Here is a 24,383-nt window from a genome sequence, read left to right on the forward strand (position 1 = left end):
CCTATAATGCAAATGTTGTTGCATTTAATGTTGTGCCAGAGGTCTCTTAGGCTGTCTTCATTTCTTTTCATTCTTTTTTCTTTATTTTGTTCTGCAGCGGTGAATTCCAGTATTCTGTCTTCCAGGTCACTTATCTGTTCTTCTGCCTCAGTTTTGCTGCTATTGATTCCTTCTAATGTATTTTTCATTTCAGTTATTGTATGTTCATCTCTGTTTGTTTGTTCTTTAATTCTTCTAGGCGTTCATTAATTCTTCTAGGTCTTTGTTAAACATTTCTTGCATCTTCTCGATCTTTGCCTCCATTCTTTTTCCGAGGTCCTGGATCATCTTCACTATCATTATTCTGAAATCTTTTTCTGGAAGGTTGCCTATCTCCACTTCATTTATTTGTTTTTCTGTGGTTTTGTCTTGTTCCTTCATCTGGTACAAAGTCCTCTGCCTTTTCATCTTGTCTATCTTTCTGTGAATGTGGTTTTCCTTCCACAGGCTGCAGAATTGTCAGTTTTTTTAAACTTCTGAAGAATTGACAGCTAATGCAGACTGTAGTACTTAGGAGGTACTTATCCTCCTACTTAGTTTATAAAATATTGAAGATAATCTTGTATATATCTAATTTAAGTCCAATTCAAGGTTTAAGATCTTATTGAAATAAGCATCCGTGTATAGCACAGAGCCTTCAAAAGCAGTGTTTGCTCCTTTAGTAAATTCTCAGTTATTGATTGGGTTAAAATTTTTTCATGCCCAGTACCATTGGAACTTGTCTCTAAGTGCCCTCCCTACACCAGGCTGTTTGTCTAAATACTTCTGACATAGTCTTCAAATTTTGCCATGTCTACTTTATCATCCTGAGACTAACCACAGACATTTTAGACTTTTTTGGTTCTTAGAGCTGTGTTGTCTAATATAGTAGCCATTAGCTACATGTGACTATTTAAATTTATATTTACATTAATAAAAATTAAATTTAAATTAATAAAAGTTAAGTAAAGTAAAAAATTCAGTTGCTCAGTCACACAGCCACATTTCAAGTGCTCAAAGCCATGTATGGCTAGTGACTACTGTGTTGGACAATGCACATACATCTCAGAAAGCTCTGTTGAACAGATATTCTTTTCTTAGTCTGTTTGCTTCGCCTCCCATCTCCTTAACAAAACTAAAAAAGATCATTGCATTGTATTTTTAACCATTTGTGATTTTTACTTCTGACGTCTTCTGCACCAGCAGAATCATCCTTGCCAAAGCCTTCCTTAATCATGGTAGGTTTGCTTTCTGCTTTTCAAAAATTTAATGAAATTTTAAATACACAGGGCATGATATATGAGCCATAAGGTGATAGGCAAGAGGCCACTTCAGATACATGTTGCTACCATTTCATATTGTAGTGTAATGTGGGTTGTTTCAGCCTCAAAATTGTGGAGGTACTAAAGACTGGTTATGTGAGTACGAAGTGCTGAAGCCCATGACAGTGGCTCTGCCTAAAATGTGGAAGAGAGAAGGGAGAAGGAGAGAAAAGCAACAGCTAGTGGCTTTAGGAGGAAAAAAATACCATTTTTAATTTTAGAGCTTTATTACCTTTTTAGAATTTTAGGGCTTGTTACTGTTTTCAACTGTGTAATTAAGAAATTTTTGTTAAGCATTGGACCTGTAGAATCAGCTGTAGTGTTGTACTGCACATATAACCACCCAAGCATTTATTACTCAGGTCCCTACAGTTGAGACTTCAGTTCTATCTAGACCAGTATTCCAGTTGTGTTTTAGAGATTTAAGTTAGTACTGGGTCAATATATATCATTTGACTCTTACTTTGAATTGGAGAAATGTACCAATGAAGACTATTTCTGATATCATTTAATTTTTATAGCATACAAGTGGGATATAACCTTTCTGAATCATGTATGTTCAGAACTATGTGTTAGAATACTGCTGTGCCACTACCCAGCTATGCAGCTTAACCATGTGGAACTTATTTGTGTGTGTGTGTATGAACATATGCATATGTATGTATATCTATATATGTAAAACAGGGATGACACTACTTATTGCATGGGATCTAGCATACTGTGGATGTTCTGTAAACCTGTATTTTTCCTGCTACATAGACAATAAGAACATATTTGACAGAGCCAGTAGATGAGACTAAGCGACAGAAATCTTAATGAAAATACCACATTCTCAATTTAGTGATGAATTGGGGGGCAGTGGATAGAATTGTAATAGATTTCTAAGGTGATCATCAGACAATGTAAAAGATTTTAGATCTTTAAGGAAATACTGAAAACATCAACCCCAAAACTTAGGTTTTCCTGCCTTTCTATAAGACTTATGAATAAATGTAGATTAACCTTAGGATATATTTTACTTGAAGTTCAAAATAATAGACTGTTGGCTCTTTAAAAGGTTCTGTTAGTATATATTCTAAATAAGAAAGCTAGAATTGGATCAACTATTTTAAAATTGGCTTTGAATTACATATATTTCATAGTTTTCTTATTTCTATGTGACTTTTCCTTTCTGTAAAATTCTAGTGCGTTAATAACATGTTTTAATATGGTCATCTTTGGGGAAGTGTTCAGAATTGAAGATTATTTGAATACTACTTAAAAATTATTCTCATATGACTTAGGACATTTTTATTCTGTTAGTAACATTAATCTTGATAATATTTAATCATGATTGTTGTGTGTGACTCTCTTGGCTTGTGGTGTCCCTTAAATATTAGAAAGTCTCTGAGCTTATTTAAGGGGGTCGTTTTATTTTTGTACTACTCGTCCTTACACACATTGGTGCCCTATAAATGTTTGTTGAATGAATGTACAATATATGAAGGTGTCAAGGTTGCTGGTTGGAGTCACGAAGAACTAAGCAGTAAGCATTATCAGATAGGGTGAGCTGGCCACTGCAAAAACAGGTACCCAAAGAAAGGTGAGGAGATAGTAGTATATAAGAAAGTGTTATAATGTGATAAGGATTGACACAGATTCCCTTCTGCTGAAACAGACTTCTCTGTAGTCTTAGGATAGCAGTCTGTCACTGCCTGGGGATGATGTATGTTAGAGCAGCTCAAGCTTCCCCAACCAGACTGTTCAGACTTAAAATAGTCGTAAGGTTTCTGACTAAAAGGCCTCACTTTCAGTATTTTCTGGCAAGAGTACCTTTATCACAAGAAAAGCCTGAGAAAGATTTTAATGCTCTGCCTTCTCCTTAATTATGTTGTTCCCTGGGATTGGGTTGAGTAAGGAAACTGATTTATTTAGCACTCTCCATGTGACAGGCATGTGTTAGAGGCTTTATATTTTTGTTTTAAGTTGGGTTTATTGAGATATAATTCACCCCTTTTTAATACAGTTTGATGAGTTTTGACAAATGTATATAGCCGTGTAGATTGGGATATGGAACATTTCCATCACCTAAAATTTTCCTTTGTCCCTTCACCTTACCCTTAGCTACTGGCAACCACTGATCAGATTTCTGTCTCTATAGTTTTGTCTTTCCAGAATATTATATAAATGAAATACACAATAGGTAGCCTTTTGTATCTTTGTGGCTTCTTTCACTTAACAGAATACTTTTGTGATTCATCCATGGCGTTGCATATATTTCTCTTTCTTGCCAAGTAGTATTTCATTGTATAAATGTGTACCACAATTTGTTTACCCATTCATCTGCAAAAGGCATTTGGGTTACTTCCAGGTTTTGGAACTTTAGACATAATGTCTAAACCTGCTATAACCATCAAATGACAGATTTTTATCTGGAAATAGGTCTTTATTTCTCTTGAGTAAATCCCCAAGGGTTATTGTTGGGGTGTTATTATGGTAAATGTATATTTAACTTCATAAGAAGTTGCCAGACTTTTCCAAATTATCTCTTTGCCTTCCCACCAGCAATGTGTGAGAGTTTTGGTTGCCCAGCATCTTTGCCAGCATTTTTTTTTTTTAATTCCAGACATTCTAATAGGCATGTAGTGATATCTTATTGTGGTTTTTGTATTCACTTCCCTGATGATCAGTGTCATTGAACATCTTGTCGTATGCTTATTTGCCATCTGTGTATCGTTTGATGTGTCTATTCAGATCTTTTGCGCATTTTTGAAAGCAGGGATTGTCTTCTTATTGAGTCGAATCTGTAGTTCTTTAGATATGCTGCATATGTGTCCTTTATCACATATGTTTTGCAGATATTTCCTCCTAGTCTGTAGCTTGTCTTTTCATTTTCTTAACACTGCCTTTATGAGAGCAGAGGTTTTAGATTTTGATGAAGTTCAATTTATCAAAAAATTTTTAATGGTTTGTGCCATTTGTGTCCTAAAAAGTCTTGCCTTAACCAGAGTCACAGAGAGTTTCTTCTTTGCTTTCTTCAGGAAGTTTCATAATTTAGCCCTTACATGTACATTAGATATGCTCCATTAAGAGTTAATTTTTGTATATGGTACAAGTTTGAGATTCTTTTTTTTTAAATGGATGTCCAGTTCTTTAAGCATAATTTGTTGAAAAGACTATTCTTTCCCCAGTGAATTATCTTGATATTTTTGTTGAAATCAACTGACAACATATCTGTAGGTCTGTTTCTTTTTAATTATCATCAAGGTGCAGATTAAGACCCTTAATTAAGCCTGCATGGATTCCAATCCCGCCTTTAACATTTGCCGACTTTGTTACCTTGGACAAATTATTTAATCTCGCCATGCCTCTGTTTTCTCCTCTGAAAAACAGTGATAGTAATAATAGTTACCTCATAGAATTCTTGTGAGACTTAATAGAAACAATACATGTAAAACTCTTAAGAAAAGTACCTGACACATGGTAAGTTTTGTTAAATGTTAGCTATTGTTATTTTGTCAGTCTAATAGATAAAAAATGATATTTAGTGTTTTTTAGTGTGGATATGTTACATATTACGTGTAGTATTTACAACAACCCTGAGGAGTTAGGTAATACTGTTGTTTATAGAGGTGGCAATCAAGGTACAGAGAATGTGAGCATCTTATCTATGTACACTGGGAGACAGTGTAGTGTAGAGAGTTCAGGCTACCTAGGTTCTAATCTCAGTTCTGCCACTTGTTAGTTGTGTGACCTTGAGAAGTTCCTTTACCACGATGAGTTTTGGTTTCCTCATCTGTAAAATGCGGGTAATAGTGTAGTACCTTATATATAAGGTAGTGGTGGCAGTCGGTGAGTTACTGTATTTGAAGTCCCTGACCGATAGAGCTCAATAAAGGTGAGTTGCTTCCATCTTTGTAATCCTTTTTGTTGTGGTCATTATTTTTTTATCATCAGCATCATTTTTCCAAAGTCATACAGTATTAAATCAGTTCTGTAGCCACACTACTTGCCTTCCTAGTCACAGGATTCATGATTGGTTAATTTATTTCATGATAAACTAATAAAGTAGGGGTTTCTTTACCATGTGTATGGTATTTATTTTAAAAGTGTGTAGGTTTAGCTATTTTAGGTCTTTAGTTCTTCAGTACATCTGTTCTTTCCTTCCTCCCCCCCCCACTAACCCCACCCCCAATGCAAGGCTTATGGGGATCTTAGTTCCCGGACCAGGGACTAAACCAGGGCCACCGCAGTGAAAGCACCAAGTCCTAACCACTGGACTGCGAGGAAATTCCCTGTTTCTTTATTTTTAACTCTAATCTTAAATCTTGTCTTTAAGAGAGGATGTTTATAGATTTTTTTAAAAAATCCACTCATTTAAGGCTTAGAAATATTAAATCCATCTAGTGTTTAAAATTATAGTGGGCAGTGCTTCCCTGGTGGCGCAGTGGTTGAGAGTCCGCCTGCCGATGCAGGGGACATGGGTTCGTGCCCCGGTCCGGGAAGATCCCACATGCCGTGGAGCGGCTGGGTCCGTGAGCCATGGCCGGTGAGCCTGCGCGTCCGGAGCCTGTGCTCCGCAACGGGAGAGACCACAACAGTCAGAGGCCCGCGTAGCACCAAAAAAAAACAAAAAAAATTATAGTGGGCACCTATATTTCAGTGATATGCATTCCTGTAAACAACTTTGTAAGGCAAATTTTTATGGACTATAGTCAGCAAATATGTTTGAGTTTACATACCTAAACATACTTGGTTTCTTGTTGGTAGAAGCTGAGTAAACTGAAAAGGTAATCAGAAATGAAGTATAGGTGATTATTAGCCATGTTGAATATATAGCTTTAAAGACCTCCACAGAAAGCTGATATAACTATATGTGAAGGATGGACAACAGAAAGATTTGTAAATGACTCTTGTCTTTCCCCAAGTCCTGATCTTACCTCTCTGCTTTTTCTCTACTCCAATTTTTCCAGACATTTTTAAGTGTTTGTGCTGGGTACTCTGCCAGTTCTGAGCATAGAAAGATAAACACACAAAGCTCTTGTCCTCCAAGGGCTCATAGTCTGGTAGAACAGATGGATAGCAAACAATTACAGAACCTTTTTAAGTGCTCTATAGAAGCATGGAGAAGTCTCTTGAGAATCTAGGGGAGGAAGCAATTAATTTGACCTGCAGGTGTCAGGGACCTCCTGGAGAAAGTGACACCTGTCCTGGACCTTGAAAGAGAAAGTTTGAAATGGAAGACGCTGATATGAATGGCAGTCCAAGTAAAGGGAACATATGTCATGGGATGAGAAAGAGGATGTTATGTATATGGCGTTTGTAAGAATTTACTTTTCTGAGATAGGGATACACTACCAGCATTCTTGTTGTTCTTGGTTTTTGTTTTGTATAGATTTCTTTCTTGTTAAATAGTAAATAATAGTATCACGATTAACATTTTTCTACATATTTTTTATATAATCAGTGTTCAAAAATTTTTTTATTTTTGGCCATGCTGTGCAGCTTGCAGGATCTTAGTTCCCCCACCAGGGATCAAACCTGGGCCCTCTGTGCTAGAAGCATGGAGTCCTAACCACTGGACCACCAGGGAATTTCCCCCCCCGCCAATGTTTTAAGATACATTATTCCAAGGGAAAATTTGGTTACTCTGACATGTAAAAGAGACACATATTTTTATATTCAAATGTCAATTTATATGTATCTCCTTTACATTTTGTTGCTGGTCTTTTTTATTTTATTTTATTTTTTTTTGCGGTACGCGGACCTTTCACTGTTGTGGCCTCTCCTGTTGCGGAGCACAGGCTCCAGACGCGCAGGCTCAGCAGCCATGGCTCATGGGCCCAGCCGCTCCACGGCATGTGGGATCTTCCCGGACCGGGGCACGAACCCGTGTCCCCTGCATCGGCAGGCGGACTCTCAACCACTGCGCCACCAGGGAAGCCCCTGCTGGTCATTTTTAAATTACAAACATAATACTGCTAAAGTAAAATAAATATCAAAGTAGTCAGGGAGGCAATGTGGTGTAATAGTTAAGAGCAGAAACTTTGGACTTACACTCTAAAGTACAAGAAGATTCTAGCTAAAAATTGAATCAGCTATATGGTGTTAGGCCAGTTATTTAACTTCCCTAGCTTTGTTTTTTTCGTCTGTAACTTCTGTAAACCTTGTTCACGGAACTGTTGTAAAAATTAAACGTAATATTAATATGCTTAGCATGGTTGCTGGTATAAAGTAATAGTAAATAGTAGTTGCTTCTTCTACCAAGTACTACTATTACTCTGCTAATGTTGTTGGACTTTAAAAGCAAATGATAAGAGAGGGAAGGTTGTTTCTCTGAGATGGTCAAGAGTTGAGAGAACAGTAGGGTAAAGGGGATTAAAAAAAGATCTGCGTATATCTCTATGAGAAAAAGTAAGAAGAGATTAACTCATCTTTTAACAGGGTAGAATTGCAAGATGCCTGTGGCATCCTTAGGAGAAACAGACCACATAATTCACTTTGACAGCCACCAGTTGTTGCCTTTGGACAGCATTATTTGCTAGTTGTCCTGAGTTGGCTGGAAGGGTAGAGGTGGAGCAGAATATTCTGCGGAGTGATAGAAAGAAGAGGAGGCAAGGTGCAAACCTGGTTTGTATAGGACAGTGTTTCCCCACCCTGGCTGCACAAAAGAATCACCTGGAGAGCTTTTTAAAAACTGTGAAGCTTGTGCCTCATTCCCCAGAGATTCTGCTTTACTTGGTCTGCTGGAATAGGTTTTGTCTCCTAAAGCTCCCCAGGTGATTCAGCCAGGGGTTGCATATCTCTGGTGTAGGACATTGGCTAGTCAAGTATTGCCTGCTACGTACTTTATACTTTTGAAATCACCTTTACATACACCATTCTTACAACAAGTCCTAGGTAAGGAAACAAAGGGTGAGGAAGTTTAAAGGCCTGCTCAAGTCACAAAACTGGTTAGCACACAGGAGCAGAATCTCCACTGTGTTCCTTTATGCTCCACTGCTGCCATTTAGCTATGAAAGGAAGAGGGTGGAGATGTATTTGGGGGTAGTGAGTTGAGACTGGGTCTCATGTTCAGAGCAAATGGAAAGGATCATAAAATCATTGTTTGTTTTTCATGGCTTAAGAGACCCTCAGACATTTTCAGATTTAGTAGACCATTGTCTGTTTTAACACCTCTGGTAACAAAAGAGTAATTTCTGGTGGGGTTGATTCCCTCTTCATACAGTCCTAACTTTCTTCAAAATGGTGGTCCTTTTCCTAATTCATGTATGGAAGGCAAATAACCATTTCATATTCTGCATAACAACTTGTAGAAACACTTAGAGTTGCTACCATGTCTTCTTTAATCTTTTTTTTAAACTGAAGTATAGTTGATTTACAATGTTGTGATAGTTTCTGGTGTACAACAAAGTGATTCAGTTATACATATATATATACATATTCTTTTTCATTATGGTTTATTACAGAATATTGAATATAGTTCCCTGTGCTATACAGTAGGACCTTGTTGTTTATTTTATATACAGTAGTTTGTATCTGCTAATCCCAAACTCCTAGTTTATCTCTCTCCCACCCTCTTTCCCCTTTGGTAACTATAAGTTTGTTTCCTGTTTCTGTTTCGTAAATAAGTTCATTTGTGTCATATTTTAGATTCCACATATAAGTGATATCATATGGTATTTGTCTTTCTCTTTCTGACTTACTTCACTTAGTATGATCATCTCTAGGTCCATCCATGTTGCTGCAAATGGCATTATTTCATTCTTTTTAATGGCTGAGTAGTATTCAGCTGTGTATACATACCACATCTTCTTTATCCATTCATCTCTCAGTGGACCTTTAGGTTGCTTCCATGTCTTGGCTGTTGTAAGTAGTGCTGCTATGAACATTGGGGTGCGAGTATCTTTTCGAATTATAGTTTTATCTGGATATATGCCCAGGAGTGGGATTGCTGGATCATATGGCAACTCTATTTTCAATTTTTTAAGGACCCTCCATATTGTTTTCCATAGTGGCTGCACTAATTTACGTTCCTATCAAGAGTGTAGAAGGGTTCCCTTTTCTCCACATCCTCTCCAGCATTTATTTGTAGACTTTTTAATGATGGCCATTCTGACCAGTGTGAGGTGGTACCTCATTGTAGGTTTTTGATTTGCATTTCTCTAATAGTTAGCAATGTTGAGCATCTTTTCATGTGCCTATTGGCCATCTGTATGTCTTCTTTGGAGAAATGCCTATTTAGGTCTTCTGCCCATTTTTTGATTGGGTTATTTTTTATTACTGTATTGTATAAGCTGTTTGTATACTTTGGAAATGAAGCCCTTGTCATTTGTATCATTTGCAAATATTTTCTCCCAGTCCATAGGTTGTCTTTTCATTTTGTTTATGGTTTCCTTTGCTGTGCAAAAGCTTGTAAGTTTGACGAACTTATGGTTACCAGGGGGGATTGGTGGGAGGGAGGGATGGTTAGGGAGTTTGGGATTGACATGTACACACTACTATATTTAAAATGGGTAACCAACAAGGACCTACTGTATAGCACAGGGAACTCTGCTCAATATTACGTAACAACCTAAATGAGAAAAGAATTTGCAGAAGAATAGATACATGTATTTGTATAACTGAATCTCTGTACTGTACACCTGAAACTAACACAACATTGTTAATCAACTATACTCCAATATAAAATAAAGAGTTTTTAAAAAGCTTATAAGTTTGATTAGGTCCCATTTGTTTATTTTTGCTTTTACTTATATTGCCTTGGGAGACTGACCTAAGAAAATACTGGTACAATTTATTTCAGAGGATGTTTTGCCTATGTTCTCTTCTAGGATTTTTATGGTGTCATCTTATATTTAAGTATTTAAGCAATTTGGAGTTTATTTTTGTGTGTGGTGTGAGGGTGTGTTCTAACTTCATTGATTTACATGCGGCTGTCCAGCTTTCCCAGCACCACTTGCTGGGAAGTGGTGCCTCCTTTGTCGAAGATTAATTGACCATAGGTGTGTGTCTATTTCTGGGCTGTCTATTCTGTTCTGTTGATCCATGTGTCTGTTTTTGTGCCAATACCACACTGTTTTGATTACTGTAGCTTTGTAGTATTGTCTAAAGTCTGGGAGGGTTATGCCTCCAGCTTTGTTCTTTTTCCTCCGGATTGCTTTGGCAATTCTTGGTATTTTATGGTTCCATATAAATTTTAGGATTATTTGTTCTAGTTCTGTGGAAAATATCATGGGTAATTTGATCCCTGTCACCTTAAATCTGTAGATTGCTTTGGGTAGTATGGCCATTTTAACAATGTTAATTCTTCCAATCTAAGAGCATGGCATATCTTTCCATTTCTTTGAATCATCTTCAATTTCCTTTATCAGTGTTTTAGTTCTCAGCATATAAGTCTTTCACCTCCTTCGTCAGGTTTATCCATAAGTATTTTTGTATTTTAGTGTGATTTTTAAAAGGGATATATATATATATTTTTTTACTTTTTCTTCCTTAACCTTTGATTGATTATTCAGGCTTAATATCTTTAGTTCCTTAATTGCCTCATAGAATATTTCTAGGCCTCTCATACCACCTTCTTCTCTGGAGCTTCTTTGTTGTTCCTATTGAAATATGCACTCATAACTAAGTCTTGTTTCAAGATAGTGATTTAATTCTATGTTATTGGCCTTTCTCTTCCTGGATCCTATTTAAATTATCAAAGAGAACATAAAAAAAAATCCAAGGTAGCTTTAGGAAATCACGTCACCGTCGGTGTACCAAAAACTTTGAAAGTTTCTAGAAATTATGAAGCAGATTAGATTGGATTCAACATAGGCATAGGAGAGTCATGTTTGATAAATAAATGGACTGATGTTTTCAGTAGAGCTGTTGAGTAAAGGGGGCTGGAATGCAGGGTGGAACATGGGACTGATGGCAAATTGAAGGATTTCTATGACTCCAATGAAGTTGGAGCAGTTCTCCACAGAATTTAACCTCAAACTTTATGGATGCAAACAGTACTCTAAGTAGGGCATTTGTTACAGAAATAAGATAAAATTTCAGTGAACTACCGAAAGACAAGTGAGGGCCAGCATGTTGGTCTGGAATGACTGGGGGCTGTAGACACAATGGGAGTTTATACTTACAAGCTGGTTCCTCTGGGCATTAACTGGGTGCTCATGAGAAAGATGGAGGCTGTGCAAGAGACCAGAAAGAGCCCCCACCTCAGTTGCAGGCAGCTGTAGGCAGACAAACATGAAATACCATGCATTTCCTTGCATCTTTTTTTCCTATTAAGTAAAAACCTTAAGCCACTGAGAGTGGGTCAGTTAAAGACTCACCCCAAAGACACAGGCAGAGACACATTGCTGCTGGGGTAAGAGTAGAAGAAAAACCTGTCTACCCCTGAGCGTGGGGGAAGGAAACCTTGTGTCTAAGATTCTATACCAAAACCAAGCAGAGGTATTACTCCTACTACTGGTGGTGGACCAGCAGGAAAGTGCTTCCCAAGACTAATCACAGATACAAGGAGAAGTTTGGATGCCCCAGGGTGGAGGGGCAGGAACAGAGAAATCCATACCCCTGGGACTCAGGTGCACATGGCCTGCCTAAGACTGAGAGTGGATGAGGATCAGATGGTAGTGAAAGCCATCTGGTTGGGGATGGCAGACTCAGAGTCACATAAATTTTAAGGTGCTTCCAGCACTTTAGGAGAGCCACACCAGCGCATTGTCCTTAGGGAAGAAGGCTCCAGGGCCAGTTCTGAAAGAGAAAAGGTCATGCTTCTCCCACTCCCATACCTCTTGGGGTCTAAGGTATGTCTCTTCAGATGCCTGCTCGTTGCTCTCCACTGCCAAAAGATCTCGGTGTTCCATTTAGCTATAACTTCACTATCTTCTAGTGATCTAGAAGTGTTAGGTGCAAGAGGGACAGGGACATTTTTGTAAACCCTAACCAGAATTAACTTTGACTCCCCTAGGTCCCTTATTAGCTGAGCTGCCACCTGGAGGATGCACCAACCAGCTAAGAGGCGATGATGATCCCTTTCTTAGGGACAGCACATTCAGTGGCCAAACTGTCTGAGTTTAAGGAGTAAGGTGAACCAGGAGGAGGTTATGGAAGCAGAGTCAGACATCATCAGTGCATTGTTGAACAGCTTTTCTGATAAATGATTCATTAGCGTCAGTGCAAATAGTCTAGAAAGCTAAAAACATGACACAGATTACTTTCAAGGGCCGCAATAGTATGGACATGAGGGGCCGATTGGTAACCTGAAAACGTGTCAGCAGCTTGAGGAACCACCAGTAGCCCTAGGGGGAGATCAAAAGTTTGATGTAGTCCATCTGCCAAGAGCCAAAAAAGGGCAGTGCCCTGTGCAGTGAGACCTCCCAGACAGGAATCATTAAGTCTGGCATGCAGTGGTATCCTCTGCATCAGAAACACAGGGTCAGACTTAATCAGAAGCTTGATTTCAGTCTAAATTAGAGAATGGACTCTTGCCATGGGTAGCTACATTAAGTGACCCAGACCATTCAATTAGCAATTAAAATTTGTTTTCAGTTTGCAGCCCCAAAGAGGCTACCTTTAATCTGTCAGTTGTAATTTTCCAAGTGGCAAACCAAACAGCTGGGCCACTGGCAACAGCCCAAGAATCTGAGTTCTGCCCACTGAAGAGAATGCTGTGTCTCCTTTTGGTTCTGCATAGCTCTGAGGCTGAACAGTCATGGCAGCCCAGTGGACACTGTCAGCTTCAGCTTCTATAAACCATTAGTGAACCAGGCTGAGGCATTTCAGGGAACCTCATTGATCCAGTAGCTTTGCTTCAGACAGTGGAGTAGGAATAAAGTTTCCCCTCAGAGGATTGCCTGCCACTTTTTCATATAAAGCCAAAATGCCGTTGGGGCAAGGCTGTCCTGTATTCTTGAATATACCATTTCCATTTGGCAAGCAAGGCTTTTGGGGGTCCTTCTCACCTTGTTAGTTGTGGAATTTAAGTTTGACCCACCCCCAAATGGGACTATCAGGCCAGAGAGTCACTAGGCCTGCCTAGATCAAGCAGACCCATCTGGAGGCTGTTTCCCTTTGCCAAAGGCTGCACTTGGCAGAATCCTCAGTAACAAAGATTTGTGCTGTTTCCAGTACCCAGAGTCTAATTGTGTTGGGGTTCACCAGCTAGTCCTGCTGGTGGAGGTATTTAGTTTAGCCAGTAGTAGTATATCAGTGTTAATTTATGTGTTTTGACAAATGTGCTGTGGTTATGTAAATTGTTAACATAGTGGATATTGGATGAAGGATATACAGAAACTCCATACTATCTTTGCAACTTTCCTGTAAATCTAAAAGTATTTCAAATTGAAAAATTACTTTAAAAAGTACCAAATGGGGCTTCCCTGGTGGCGCAGTGGTTGAGAGTCCGCCTGCCAATGCAAGGGACACGAGTTCGTGCCCCGGTCCGGGAAGATCCCACATGCCGCAGAGTGGCTGGGCCCGTGAGCCATGGCCGCTGAGCCTGTGCTCCGCAACGGGAGAGGCCACAACAGTGAGAGGCCCGCGTACTGCAAACTTTCCCACACTCATGTGGTGCTTTAGCTATTAGTCTACTCAGTGCAGTTGCAGTGTCTTGAACATGCCTTGACTTCTCATGCTATGCCCTTTTTGTATGAAATGCCCTTATCCCACCTCTTCACATGGCAAAATTAAAGCCAAGCTTCAAGGCTGTGCCTTGGTCTTACCTTTCCTGTTAGCTCATCATTGATGCTTCTGACTCAGTACTAGCACAGCTTTTTTTTTTTTTCGGTACACGGGCCTCTCACTGCTGTGGCCTCTCCCGTTGCGGAGCACAGGCTCAGCGGCCATGGCTCACAGGCCCATCCGCTCCGCGGCACGTGGGATCCTCCCGGACCGGGGCACAAACCCGTGTCCCCTGCATTGGCACGCGGACTCTCAACCACTGCGCCACCAGGGAAGCCCTAGCACAGCTTTTTGTATGTATTTCTGCTTAGGATGCTTCACAGGTTAACATTGTAAATGCTGGTAGTCATCTTCTAGAGTAAGAGTTGCTTGAGGATAGGAATAATACTTTATTCATCTTTTCATTTCCAGTATTTAGCTTGTTGCCCACTTCCAGTGAGTTGTACACAGTAATTGTTCAAGTAGATGTTAACTGGGTGAGTGAGTGAAAAGCCTTAGGGCCATGCTATGTATGGTTATGATAGAGCTTTCCTCTTTGTGTCACTTCAGTATTAAGTACTGTCATTAAATGGATATTTGTGATTCTTGTTTACATTTTGGAATTGTATTTAAGTATTCTCGTGTATACATTATAAAATCTTTTTCTTTCATTTATGTTTTAGGAGGGCCAAACATGTGGGCTATTACCTCTGAAGAACGGACTAAGCATGACAAGCAGTTTGATAACCTCAAACCCTCAGGAGGTTACATAACAGGTTTGTGTTTATATTTTATTTGTAAATTATGCTCCTTTTCATGTAGTATCTTATAATTAGTTTTAATTTGACTGCCATCAATTTGTATTATTTAATGATAAAATTCATATCAATCCGAATTCTAGAATTTTTTTAAAATGTGACTTTCTTATTTTACCCGGAACCATCTTAATTTGTTGTCTTTGGATTTGGCATAATAGAAGATCTTTTCCTGATCCTAAACTTTAATTGTCCAGTTTCACATTTTAACCTTATATCTGGAAAGTTTTCCATTTATTTCTCAAGGTAGTTGAGACTTTTTTCCCTAAGCAAATTTATTAATGTGTTCTTAATATGTTGTGCCAGATACTAGTATAATGATCAGTGTTACTAAAACCTAGTAGAAATATATATATCAGATCAGTTTTCTTGAAAATAATCTAGAATTTTTTTTTCTGGAATCTGTTTTCCTAACATTTAGCCCTCTGTCTTTGGGAGGCTTTATAAGCATTGATTGTTGATGCTATAGCCCTTGTTTTGCAAGAAGTCCCCCAGAACCAAAAGAGGATTAATTTAGGTGTGTCTTTCAAATTTTTTTCTATAAGTGAAACTTTCTTTTCTATGCTAAAGCACCTTAGGGCTTTATTTACAGTAGTAGTAAATATAATGGCTAATATTTACCAAATCTGTACTGTATTTCAGATACTATACTAAATGTACTATCTCCTTTAACCTTCACAACAAGCCGGTGACGTTGCCCTGTCGTTGTCTGTATTTAAAGATGATAGAACTGAGACTTTGAGGTGTTCTGTAACTTGCCAAGAGATGGTTAGTGGTGATCTGGGCTTGGAAACCTTTCAGTCTGACTTTGGAGTCCATCCTCTTAAACATTATAGTTTAATGTTATTTGCACTTCAGTAATAAAAACTACCTTACCTGGTATCCGGGTTGGGATTTGATTACCCTACTTACAAGGTAATAATTTGGTCTGTTACTGTCTCATGGATGCTGGCAGAAGACCCAGAATTCCTGAGTCAGAGACCAAGGACACTCTTTCTAATGGCACAGCTGGTAGCATGAGCACCGGCATATTTCTGTCCATTTCCCTCGTCCCTTGAGTCACATAGGGGCCAGGCAGAGGGGCCAGAAGGATGCTGCACATGCGGTGGTTGTTATAGAAGAGGAACACAGGACTTCAGGGAACCCACCATTTTTCAGCAAGCAGTAAGCAAGCTTATTCTTTGTCCCAGAGGGAAACATTACCTCATCCTTCAAGACAGCTCACTGCAAACCCAACTCTGAGACATGATCCAGGTAAAGAGCAGTTAGGATCTTACGTTCTTGGCATACACAGCAGGACATATCAGACATATCAGACACCCATGAGGAGTATCTTTCCCAAACCTTGTATTTTTTTTAATTAGAGCTCTTCTAGGGAATAGTGTTTTTAACTATAAATTTTATTAGATAGGTGTATTATCAAATAAGACCCTAATTATGAGGAAAAACTAAGATGAATAATGTAATCTTTCATCACTGATTAATGCATATATAACTTCAGTTGTGACATTTTTGTTTTAAAACCTCTAAGTCTTATTAAAGTAATATAAATAATTTTTCTTTAATAATTGTAATTAGGGACTTCCTTGGTGGCACAGTGGTTAAGAATCCTCCTGCCAATGCAGGGGACACGGGTTCCAGCCCTGGTCTGGGAAGATCCCCCATGCCACGGAGCAACTAAGCCCGGGCATCACAACTACCGAGCCTCCACTCTAGAGCCCATGCTCTAGAGCCCGCGAGCCACAGTTTCTGAGCCTGTGTGCCACAATTACTGAAGCCCGCACGCCTAGAGCCTGTGTTCCGCAGTAAGAGAAGCCACCGCAATGAGAAGCCCGCGCGCCACAAAGAAGAGTAGCCCCTGCTTGCTGCAACTACAGAAAGCCCACGTGCAGCAAAGAAGACCAATGCAGCTAATCAATCAATCAACAATCAATTTATAAAAAATAATAATTGTAATTAAAATAAATCAATAACATTGTTATTATTGGCCATTATTGTTATTCAGAGGCATCAAAGTAATTCCACTTACTAATACGCTGTTTGATTTTTTTTTTATTGTCTTCAGGTGATCAAGCACGTACCTTTTTCTTACAGTCAGGCCTGCCAGCTCCTGTTTTAGCTGAAATATGGTAAAATGTTTTCTTTTGTAGATGAGCTTAACTTTCTGGTAGTCTGACTTTGTTCTGTTTTTAATACTTAGTGTTAACATAAAGTTGTTTTTACTTGTAGTCTGTTGTTAATAAGAGTATTTCTGGGCTTCCCTGGTGGCGCAGTGGTTGAGGGTCCGCCTGCCGATGCAGGGGACACAGGTTCATGCCCCGGTCCGGGAGGATCCCACGTGCCGCGGAGCGGCTCGGCCCGTGAGCCATGGCTGCTGGGCCTGCGCGTCCGGAGCCTGTGCTCCGCAGCAGGAGAGGCCACAATAGTGAGAGGCCCACGTACCGCAAAAAATTAAAATAAGAGTATTTCTTCAGCTTTTTAGAAAATAAATTTTATTGAGTAAATGACTAAAAATCAATTGGGGTTTTGTTCTATAGGATAAATTTCTAATTTCCTTAGAATTTCTAAGGAAAGGAAATTTCTAAGTGCTTTTCTATTAAAAAAAACACTTCTTTACAATTTGGCAAGAGTCTTGATCTTCATTCTGTTATTTTGTAGTTGTTTCATTTATTTCATCATCTATAAACCCCACATTAGCCCTCCCTTCCCTTATTCCTACCTTAAAGAAATTGTTCTTTATAATATCTAAGGTTTTGGGTTTTTAATGTATTTACAATAAACATCAACCCCTACTCCATCCTTCTTTCCATTCAGAATATCCCCATGCCTGGCAGAGTGCCAGGCACGTAGCAAGCATTCAGTAAATACTTGAACAAATGAATAAATTGTTTACAGTGGTTATACTCTTGTATAATTTCCTTCCATCTGCACTGGTGGAATTCATCCCAAAGGTATCTAGATACTATATAGACTGATAGTATTTTATTAGATACTATCTTTGGTCAGTGTATATTAATGTACAGGTTTTAGTGTTTTGTTATACACATACACATATTTAATTAAGTGATGATCTACATGTAAATGCTATGTCGTTGTTTCCATTTTATCATCCTCCTCAAAAGTAATGTTGACCCTGAATAACAATCTGTCACCCTCCAAACTAAGTAGCAGATGCATTAGTTTGATCTGCTGTCAGGTTCTGTGAGGAGGGCCCTGTTCCATCCTGAATAAAAGAGTGACTTTGAGCTCTTAAAATCAGGGGAGCTCAATACATCAAAACAAATCTACCGCCCTCATTGTCCTTTTAGGGCTTTGTCAGACCTGAACAAGGATGGGAAGATGGATCAGCAAGAGTTCTCCATAGCTATGAAACTCATCAAACTAAAGCTTCAAGGCCAACAGTTGCCCGTGGTTCTTCCCCCTATTATGAAACAACCTCCTATGTTCTCTCCATTAATTTCTGCTCGTTTTGGTATGTGTTTATTAATTTAATTAGATGCATTTGATAGTTAAACTTGATTCCTAGGCATAATATTTGAGAATCAGAAAAGGATTTGTTGGCATAAAATGACAGTCCCCAGACTCCAAGTTAACTTTCATGTCTGAGACTAGAAATGTTAAGTTCGCTGTCATAGCTAGGGAGTCCATGTGTCCCAGTTTTCCAGGGACAGTTGTGATTATGCCTGTTGTCCTGGCATCTAGTCTGGTTAGTGTTCCCTTTCATAATTCCCAGTTGGATGATAAATTATATGATCCTGCTAGTTATAGCTGAGCCTAAATACTATTCTTAATTAGTTTCCTCTATACTCTGTATGCATAACAAAACTGTGAACAATTTAAACTCGAAATGGTTTCATTTGGGGGGTAATTTAAAGTTATACATAAGTAGAAATTTCTTTAATTTAAAGGTTAATTAGCCAGCTAAATTTAGGGCTAAAAGTTGGAGACTTCGTGCTATTTAATTTGCATATTCATCAGAGGTAACTAGTTTTCCATTAATTTTGATTAGCCATTTTCCTATTATTTGTGAGAAGCACTCATTGGAACAGAACATTCAATTAGATATGTCTATGTATCAGAAACATGTTCTTCCACTCTAGATGTTAGACCTTAAAATACTAAATTCTTTCACTATTGCAGTGAATTCTAGAGATAACATCAAATCCTTGTGTAACCGTATTTATATAGTGTACTTCATATTCTGCAGTTAGTAAACAAATGAGTCATCACTTTGTTCCTTTTAAAGAATTGTCCTTGAATCCATATGTATTGTGTTACATATAAGAAAACTGAAACGTGGCATGCTTCCTTCTTGCACGTAGTGTGTGTGCATAAATGGTTCTCTTAAAGTATGCAGTATTTAGAACATCCTTTACAGGGGAGGGGAGAGTTTGGGGAGTGAGTGTGTGTGTGTGTGTGTGTGTGTGTGTGTGTGTGTGTGAACTCAACAACACTGTATTTATTATCCCTACACAAAACCCCACATTTGATCAGGTAATACATTCTCTCATTGAGGATACTAATATTTAGTTGGAAAAGGCTCTTTAGTTTTATTCATGATACTAGAAGAGAATTTTTAACTCCTTAGTAGGCATTCGCTTAGTTCACACAGGTCAGAATATTGATATTAAAAGCAGTAGCTTACCTCCTGCACTGCACTGGGTCCAAGCTGCTTTAGTGAACTTTTTAAAACTAGTTTGCCAACAGTGTTTCTGTAACATAGCAGTTGCTCACTGTACTGTGAACTTGTTTTCTGTCATGTGTTTTATAATTGGTTTAGCAGCACTGGGGAATGTGTTCTGTTTTGTCCTTAGGAATGGGAAGCATGCCCAATCTGTCCCTTCCTCAGTCATTGCCTCCGGTCGCACACATAGCAACTCCCTTGTCCTCTGCGACTTCAGGGACCACCCGTCCTCCCCTAATGATGCCTGCTCCCCTAGTGCCTTCTGTTAGCACTTCATCATTACCAAATGGAACCGCCAGTCTCATTCAGCCTTTATCCATTCCTTATTCTTCTTCAAGTAAGTGCTTTGTTTCTGATGACTCGGTATTTTATTATGAAGAAACTTATATTTGCATCCCAATAGATAGATTTCCTTCATACTTTGTGAAATTGTTTGGTATGAACCTTTTTCTTTTCTCTTTTTTTTTAGCATTGCCTCATACGTCGTCTTACAGTCTGATGATGGGAGGATTTGGTGGTGCTAGTATACAGAAAGCCCAGTCTCTGATTGATTTAGGATCCAGTAGGTATGAATACTTAAAACTTCCAACTTTTTAGGCTTTCAATAAGGAGTATTTAACAAAAGACTTTTTTTTTTTTTAAAGCTCTGAGCTTATCCAGGTTTTACTTTATAGTGGCCAAATGTAAACACTTGGTAAATTTACTATTTGTAATCCACATAAAATAATTTTATTTAAGAATTATTAACTGTCTGTGGTATTTTACTTTTGAAAAATATATCTTATGTAAACTAAAAATATTCTGTATTTTTAATCAATCAATTTTTTGCACAAAGCTACATTTTTCTTTCAAAAATATTTCTCAAAACATCTCATAATCATTGTACATTATTATTTGTCGAGCAAAAGCTGCTGATTGAGTATCTTTAAAATTTCAGAAAGCACAAAAGCATCAATGTTCATTCATCACCACTCGTATAAATCACAATAATACTCTTTAAAGCAATGACCCAGAAGAACAATGTCTGCATCCTTGTTTAAACACTCACTGATTGTGTGACCTTGTTTTTCTCAACATCACTGAGCCATAAGACAGTAATACTTTTTAAGTTTGTCATGAGGATTAGAAATAATATTTGTGAAAACCCTAGCACAATGTGGGGCCTGGCACATAGTAGATTCTTGGTATATGGTAGTTTTGTACTTCATATGGTATTTGCTTTCCTAAGAATAACGATAATTGATTGAATTTTTTCAGTATCAAGTATAAAAGTAATTACTGTTATATTATAGAAGGTATGATTCTTATTGTCTCTGACTTAACTAAACGTATTTTATTTAGTAACAAAAATTTTAAATAAATTTTGTTACAGCTCAACTTCCTCAACTGCTTCCCTCTCAGGGAACTCACCCAAGACTGGGACCTCAGAGTGGGCAGTTCCTCAGCCTTCAAGATTAAAATATCGGCAAAAATTTAATAGTCTTGACAAAAGCATGAGTGGATACCTCTCAGGTAAGTGGCATACGGTGCTTAAGAATGTGAGAGAGTTATGATTTTATATGGACTTTTATTAAAGAAATTTTATTTGAAGTTGTATTTTGTAGCTCATTTAAAATTTTAACATCCAAAAAATTTAGCAGGCATTTGATAAATACAAATAATGTTTAAGTTGTGTAAGAGTTCAAAGTTCTTATAATCAAGTTGAGCACACCCAGCTTTTTGGAAAGAAGACCTCTCCCTTGAGAAGGTCAAACCTCATCCTCCAATGCAGTGAATGGAGAACTTCATGTGATAAGAGAGTATAGCACTAAGCTTCAGCTCAGTTTCCCTGAGAGTCTCCTTCCTCATTGGTTCTTTCTCTGCTTGTCCTTCCGAACACCTCATGTGAGCATTGTTCCCCTTTAAAGCTCCAACCCAAATGTAGCCATAAAACCTGACCTGAGATCCCCATAGAACATTTGAGTCCATGCTAGAACAAACATCCAAACTTCACTAATTGAGGATAGTGAAGGGGGACATAAACAGAGGGTAATAGGCAAGTAGAATTCCCATCGTCTAACTTTTGCCTCTCTCTTCACTTAACAATGAATTATAGTTTAGACAGAGTAAAATGAGTGTTTAAAAATAATAGAGCTTTAAAGTGCTAGGGAACATAGAATAGGAGATATTAATACTGAAGAAATAAGATAAAACATCTTTTAGGAAGGGAGCATTGAAGCCCTATCATGAAAGAAAAAAGTTAGGATTCAGATAGAGATTGAAGGTGAGGGCATTTGAGGGTGACAAGGAAGAAATCCTAAGAGCAAAAAGTACACGACATGTTTGGAGGATGAAAAGCAGTATATGAAATAGGAGTATGGGGTCTCTAGTTGTGCACTGGGGCAAGGGAGCAATAAAACTTTTGGAATTGATTGGAAAAGCTAATACGCAATATGCAATATTTTCTTTAAAGATACATATCTATGTGGTAAAATCTTTAAAAAAAACGAGAATTATACACAAAAAAATCAGTATAGTAGTTGCCTTTTCTGTGGGAGGCATGGAGATAAAATCAGGGAACACAGATAGCTTCAAAGAATTTAGTAATGATCTAGTTCTTAAGTTGTATAGTAGTTTAATGGGTGACTTTTATTAGTATACTTCATAACTTACAACTATACTATATATGTATCAAATATTATATAAGAACTATAAATTTCTGTAACTTTGTTAAATTATGTGGAACTATACTATATTTTTAAGTAATCTTTTTTTTTTTTGGGATTTAACATCTCTGAAATTGGGATGTGTATTATCATCAGTGGTATCTTAGCATTGTGTCATGTTTTTTTTTTTTTTTGGCAGTGATTTTTCCTTCTTAGTGTTACTTAAAATAATGGGGTATCTTATAATCAATGGCATCTTAGATTCTGTGAAATTATATTCAAACTATAGTATTTAAGATTAACATAAAGTAAAAAAAAAAGATTAACATAAAGTCAGACAATTCTCATATTTGAAAAAATGAACTTCTTTGGGCCCTGCATTTTGCATTGAAGAAGTTTCTTTTTTCAGATTAACAGAAGTGGACTAAAAAGACATGTACAGAAGTGTTCATGGCAGCTTCATTCACAACATCCAAAAAATAAGTAGCCTAAATGTCCATCGACAGGAGATTGGATACATAAATTGTGGTGTATTTCTTTAGCAGAATACCTTGCAGCAATAAAAATGAATGAACTGCTGATACATGCAACAACTTGGATCATTTCACAAATGTTGCATGAGTCAAAGAAGTCTGGCACAAAAGATCCATAATATTTAATCCATTTATATGAAGTTGAAGAACAGGAAGCTGAATTGATGGTGATAAAAATCAGAATAGTGTAGTTACTCTGTTGGACAAGGGACCATGTTAGAACCTTCCGGGGTGCTGGAAACATTCTGTATCTTGAGGTGGGTGTTAGTTGCATGTGTGCATACTCATGTAAAAATCCACTGATCAGTACACCTAAAATTAGTACCCTTTGTGTATGTACTGCAAACATAGAGTATAAACAAAAGTGGGTTTGTGTTGCAGTATGAAGGGCAGTGGGGAGCCAAATGTGAGGAAATGTTCCCTTAATGTTACTTTATTTGTATGTGACACATTGCATGAAGGGCGTGTATTGTGTTTTCAGAAAATGTTATTATTCTTAGACTTACAAGAGTAAAGCTATATATCGGTAGTTAAGGGAAGGATTGATTTTCTTTGAAAGAAGAAGTTGTCTCTGGTGTCTTGAAACTGAGCATGAGCCCCACGTATATGAGGACAGGGCTAACCTAGACTTATGTGGTATGCTTTGTTCAGTGAATGTAGCAGTTAGTGGTCTAATTTTTCCCTCTTGTTCTTCCTCCTCTCTTCCCCATAAACCCTCAGTCATGATTTATTTAGATTGATTCATTGACTCAAATATTTCCTGAGTCACATATCTTCTGGGCACTCAGTATGACACTGGAATGCAGACAAGAAGACATGTCCCATGTCTTTAAAGAGCCCATAGTATAGGTCACATAATCTCAGTGAATGGTGGTTTAAAAGTGCTGTAATTAATACGGATGAGAAAGTGACTAATGCTGAGGATGTAAGAGAGCGTTTCACAGGAGAGGTGTCATTTGAGCTGGATCTTAGAGGATAAATAGACTGCCTGGTAGAGAGTCGGGGGACTAGCATTTTAGGCGCAGGAAATAGGATATCCAAAGTGTTGGCAGACCAGTAGTGTGCATGCTCGAGTGAGCTTCCTTAGTGCAGCTTCCTCTGCTGCCTCTCTTTGGCCTCTGTATTACTCACATGGCCTGCACACATTTAAGCCTTCCGCCAGTGCACTTTTAACCATTGCATTCCCTCCCTTCTTCCTGTTGTTTGCTCTGTTGCCTAGTGCGAGGAGTCTGCTTTGTTATCTTTGTCCAAGAGCTGAAACTTTAGTTATAGAACCTTTCTTGGTTTGAAATAGCCTGCCATTTTTTTATTGGAAGAATCCTCTTTTTAACATAAAAACCTCCTCAAATCTTACTTTTTATATGAAATCTATTGAGAAGTATTAATTGAGTGAGGCTGTGAGCTATTTCCAGTGTGTTTCCTTTATGTGATTTCTATTAAGTGGCCAGATTAAAAAAAGAATGGAAAAGATTTTAAAATTATATAATATAAACATTTGATTGCTTGTTATAATATGTGGTATATTTGAGGTTGTTCCATATAGAATATGTAGCTTTGGTTATCCAGATCTCTGTGTTCAAAGCTCAGTGAAGCAGTGGGTTTAACGGCATCGGTGCTGGCTTTGTAGTGCAAGTTGTTGCTGAGGAAGAACTGGCAGTTGTATCTCTTCTGTGCAGAGTTGTTTCGAGAGTCCTTGACTCAGGCTAAACGCAGGGTAGGGCTGACTCTTCTGG

At 38.1% G+C, this 24,383-nt stretch overlaps 1 protein-coding gene across 11 annotated transcripts in view; it reads left to right on the forward strand.

Moving 5' to 3' along the window:
- The window catches only part of ITSN2 (intersectin 2), a 161,299-nt gene that overhangs the window by 33,212 nt on the left and 103,704 nt on the right, over positions 1-24,383 (forward strand). For 10 of the 11 annotated variants that reach the window (XM_019943133.3, XM_019943132.3, XM_019943144.3 and 7 more), the window contains 6 exons: positions 14,657-14,749; positions 16,854-16,917; positions 18,097-18,260; positions 19,603-19,809; positions 19,942-20,038; positions 20,845-20,984. In XM_019943133.3, coding sequence (XP_019798692.1) covers positions 14,657-14,749; positions 16,854-16,917; positions 18,097-18,260; positions 19,603-19,809; positions 19,942-20,038; positions 20,845-20,984 — 765 coding nt within the window. The remainder of the gene's footprint in view (positions 1-14,656; positions 14,750-16,853; positions 16,918-18,096; positions 18,261-19,602; positions 19,810-19,941; positions 20,039-20,844; positions 20,985-24,383) is intronic. The other variant, XM_019943139.3, reaches the window with a different exon arrangement.

Source organism: Tursiops truncatus, chromosome 14, assembly GCF_011762595.2.
Source record: "Tursiops truncatus isolate mTurTru1 chromosome 14, mTurTru1.mat.Y, whole genome shotgun sequence".
Lineage (NCBI taxonomy): Eukaryota > Metazoa > Chordata > Mammalia > Artiodactyla > Delphinidae > Tursiops > Tursiops truncatus.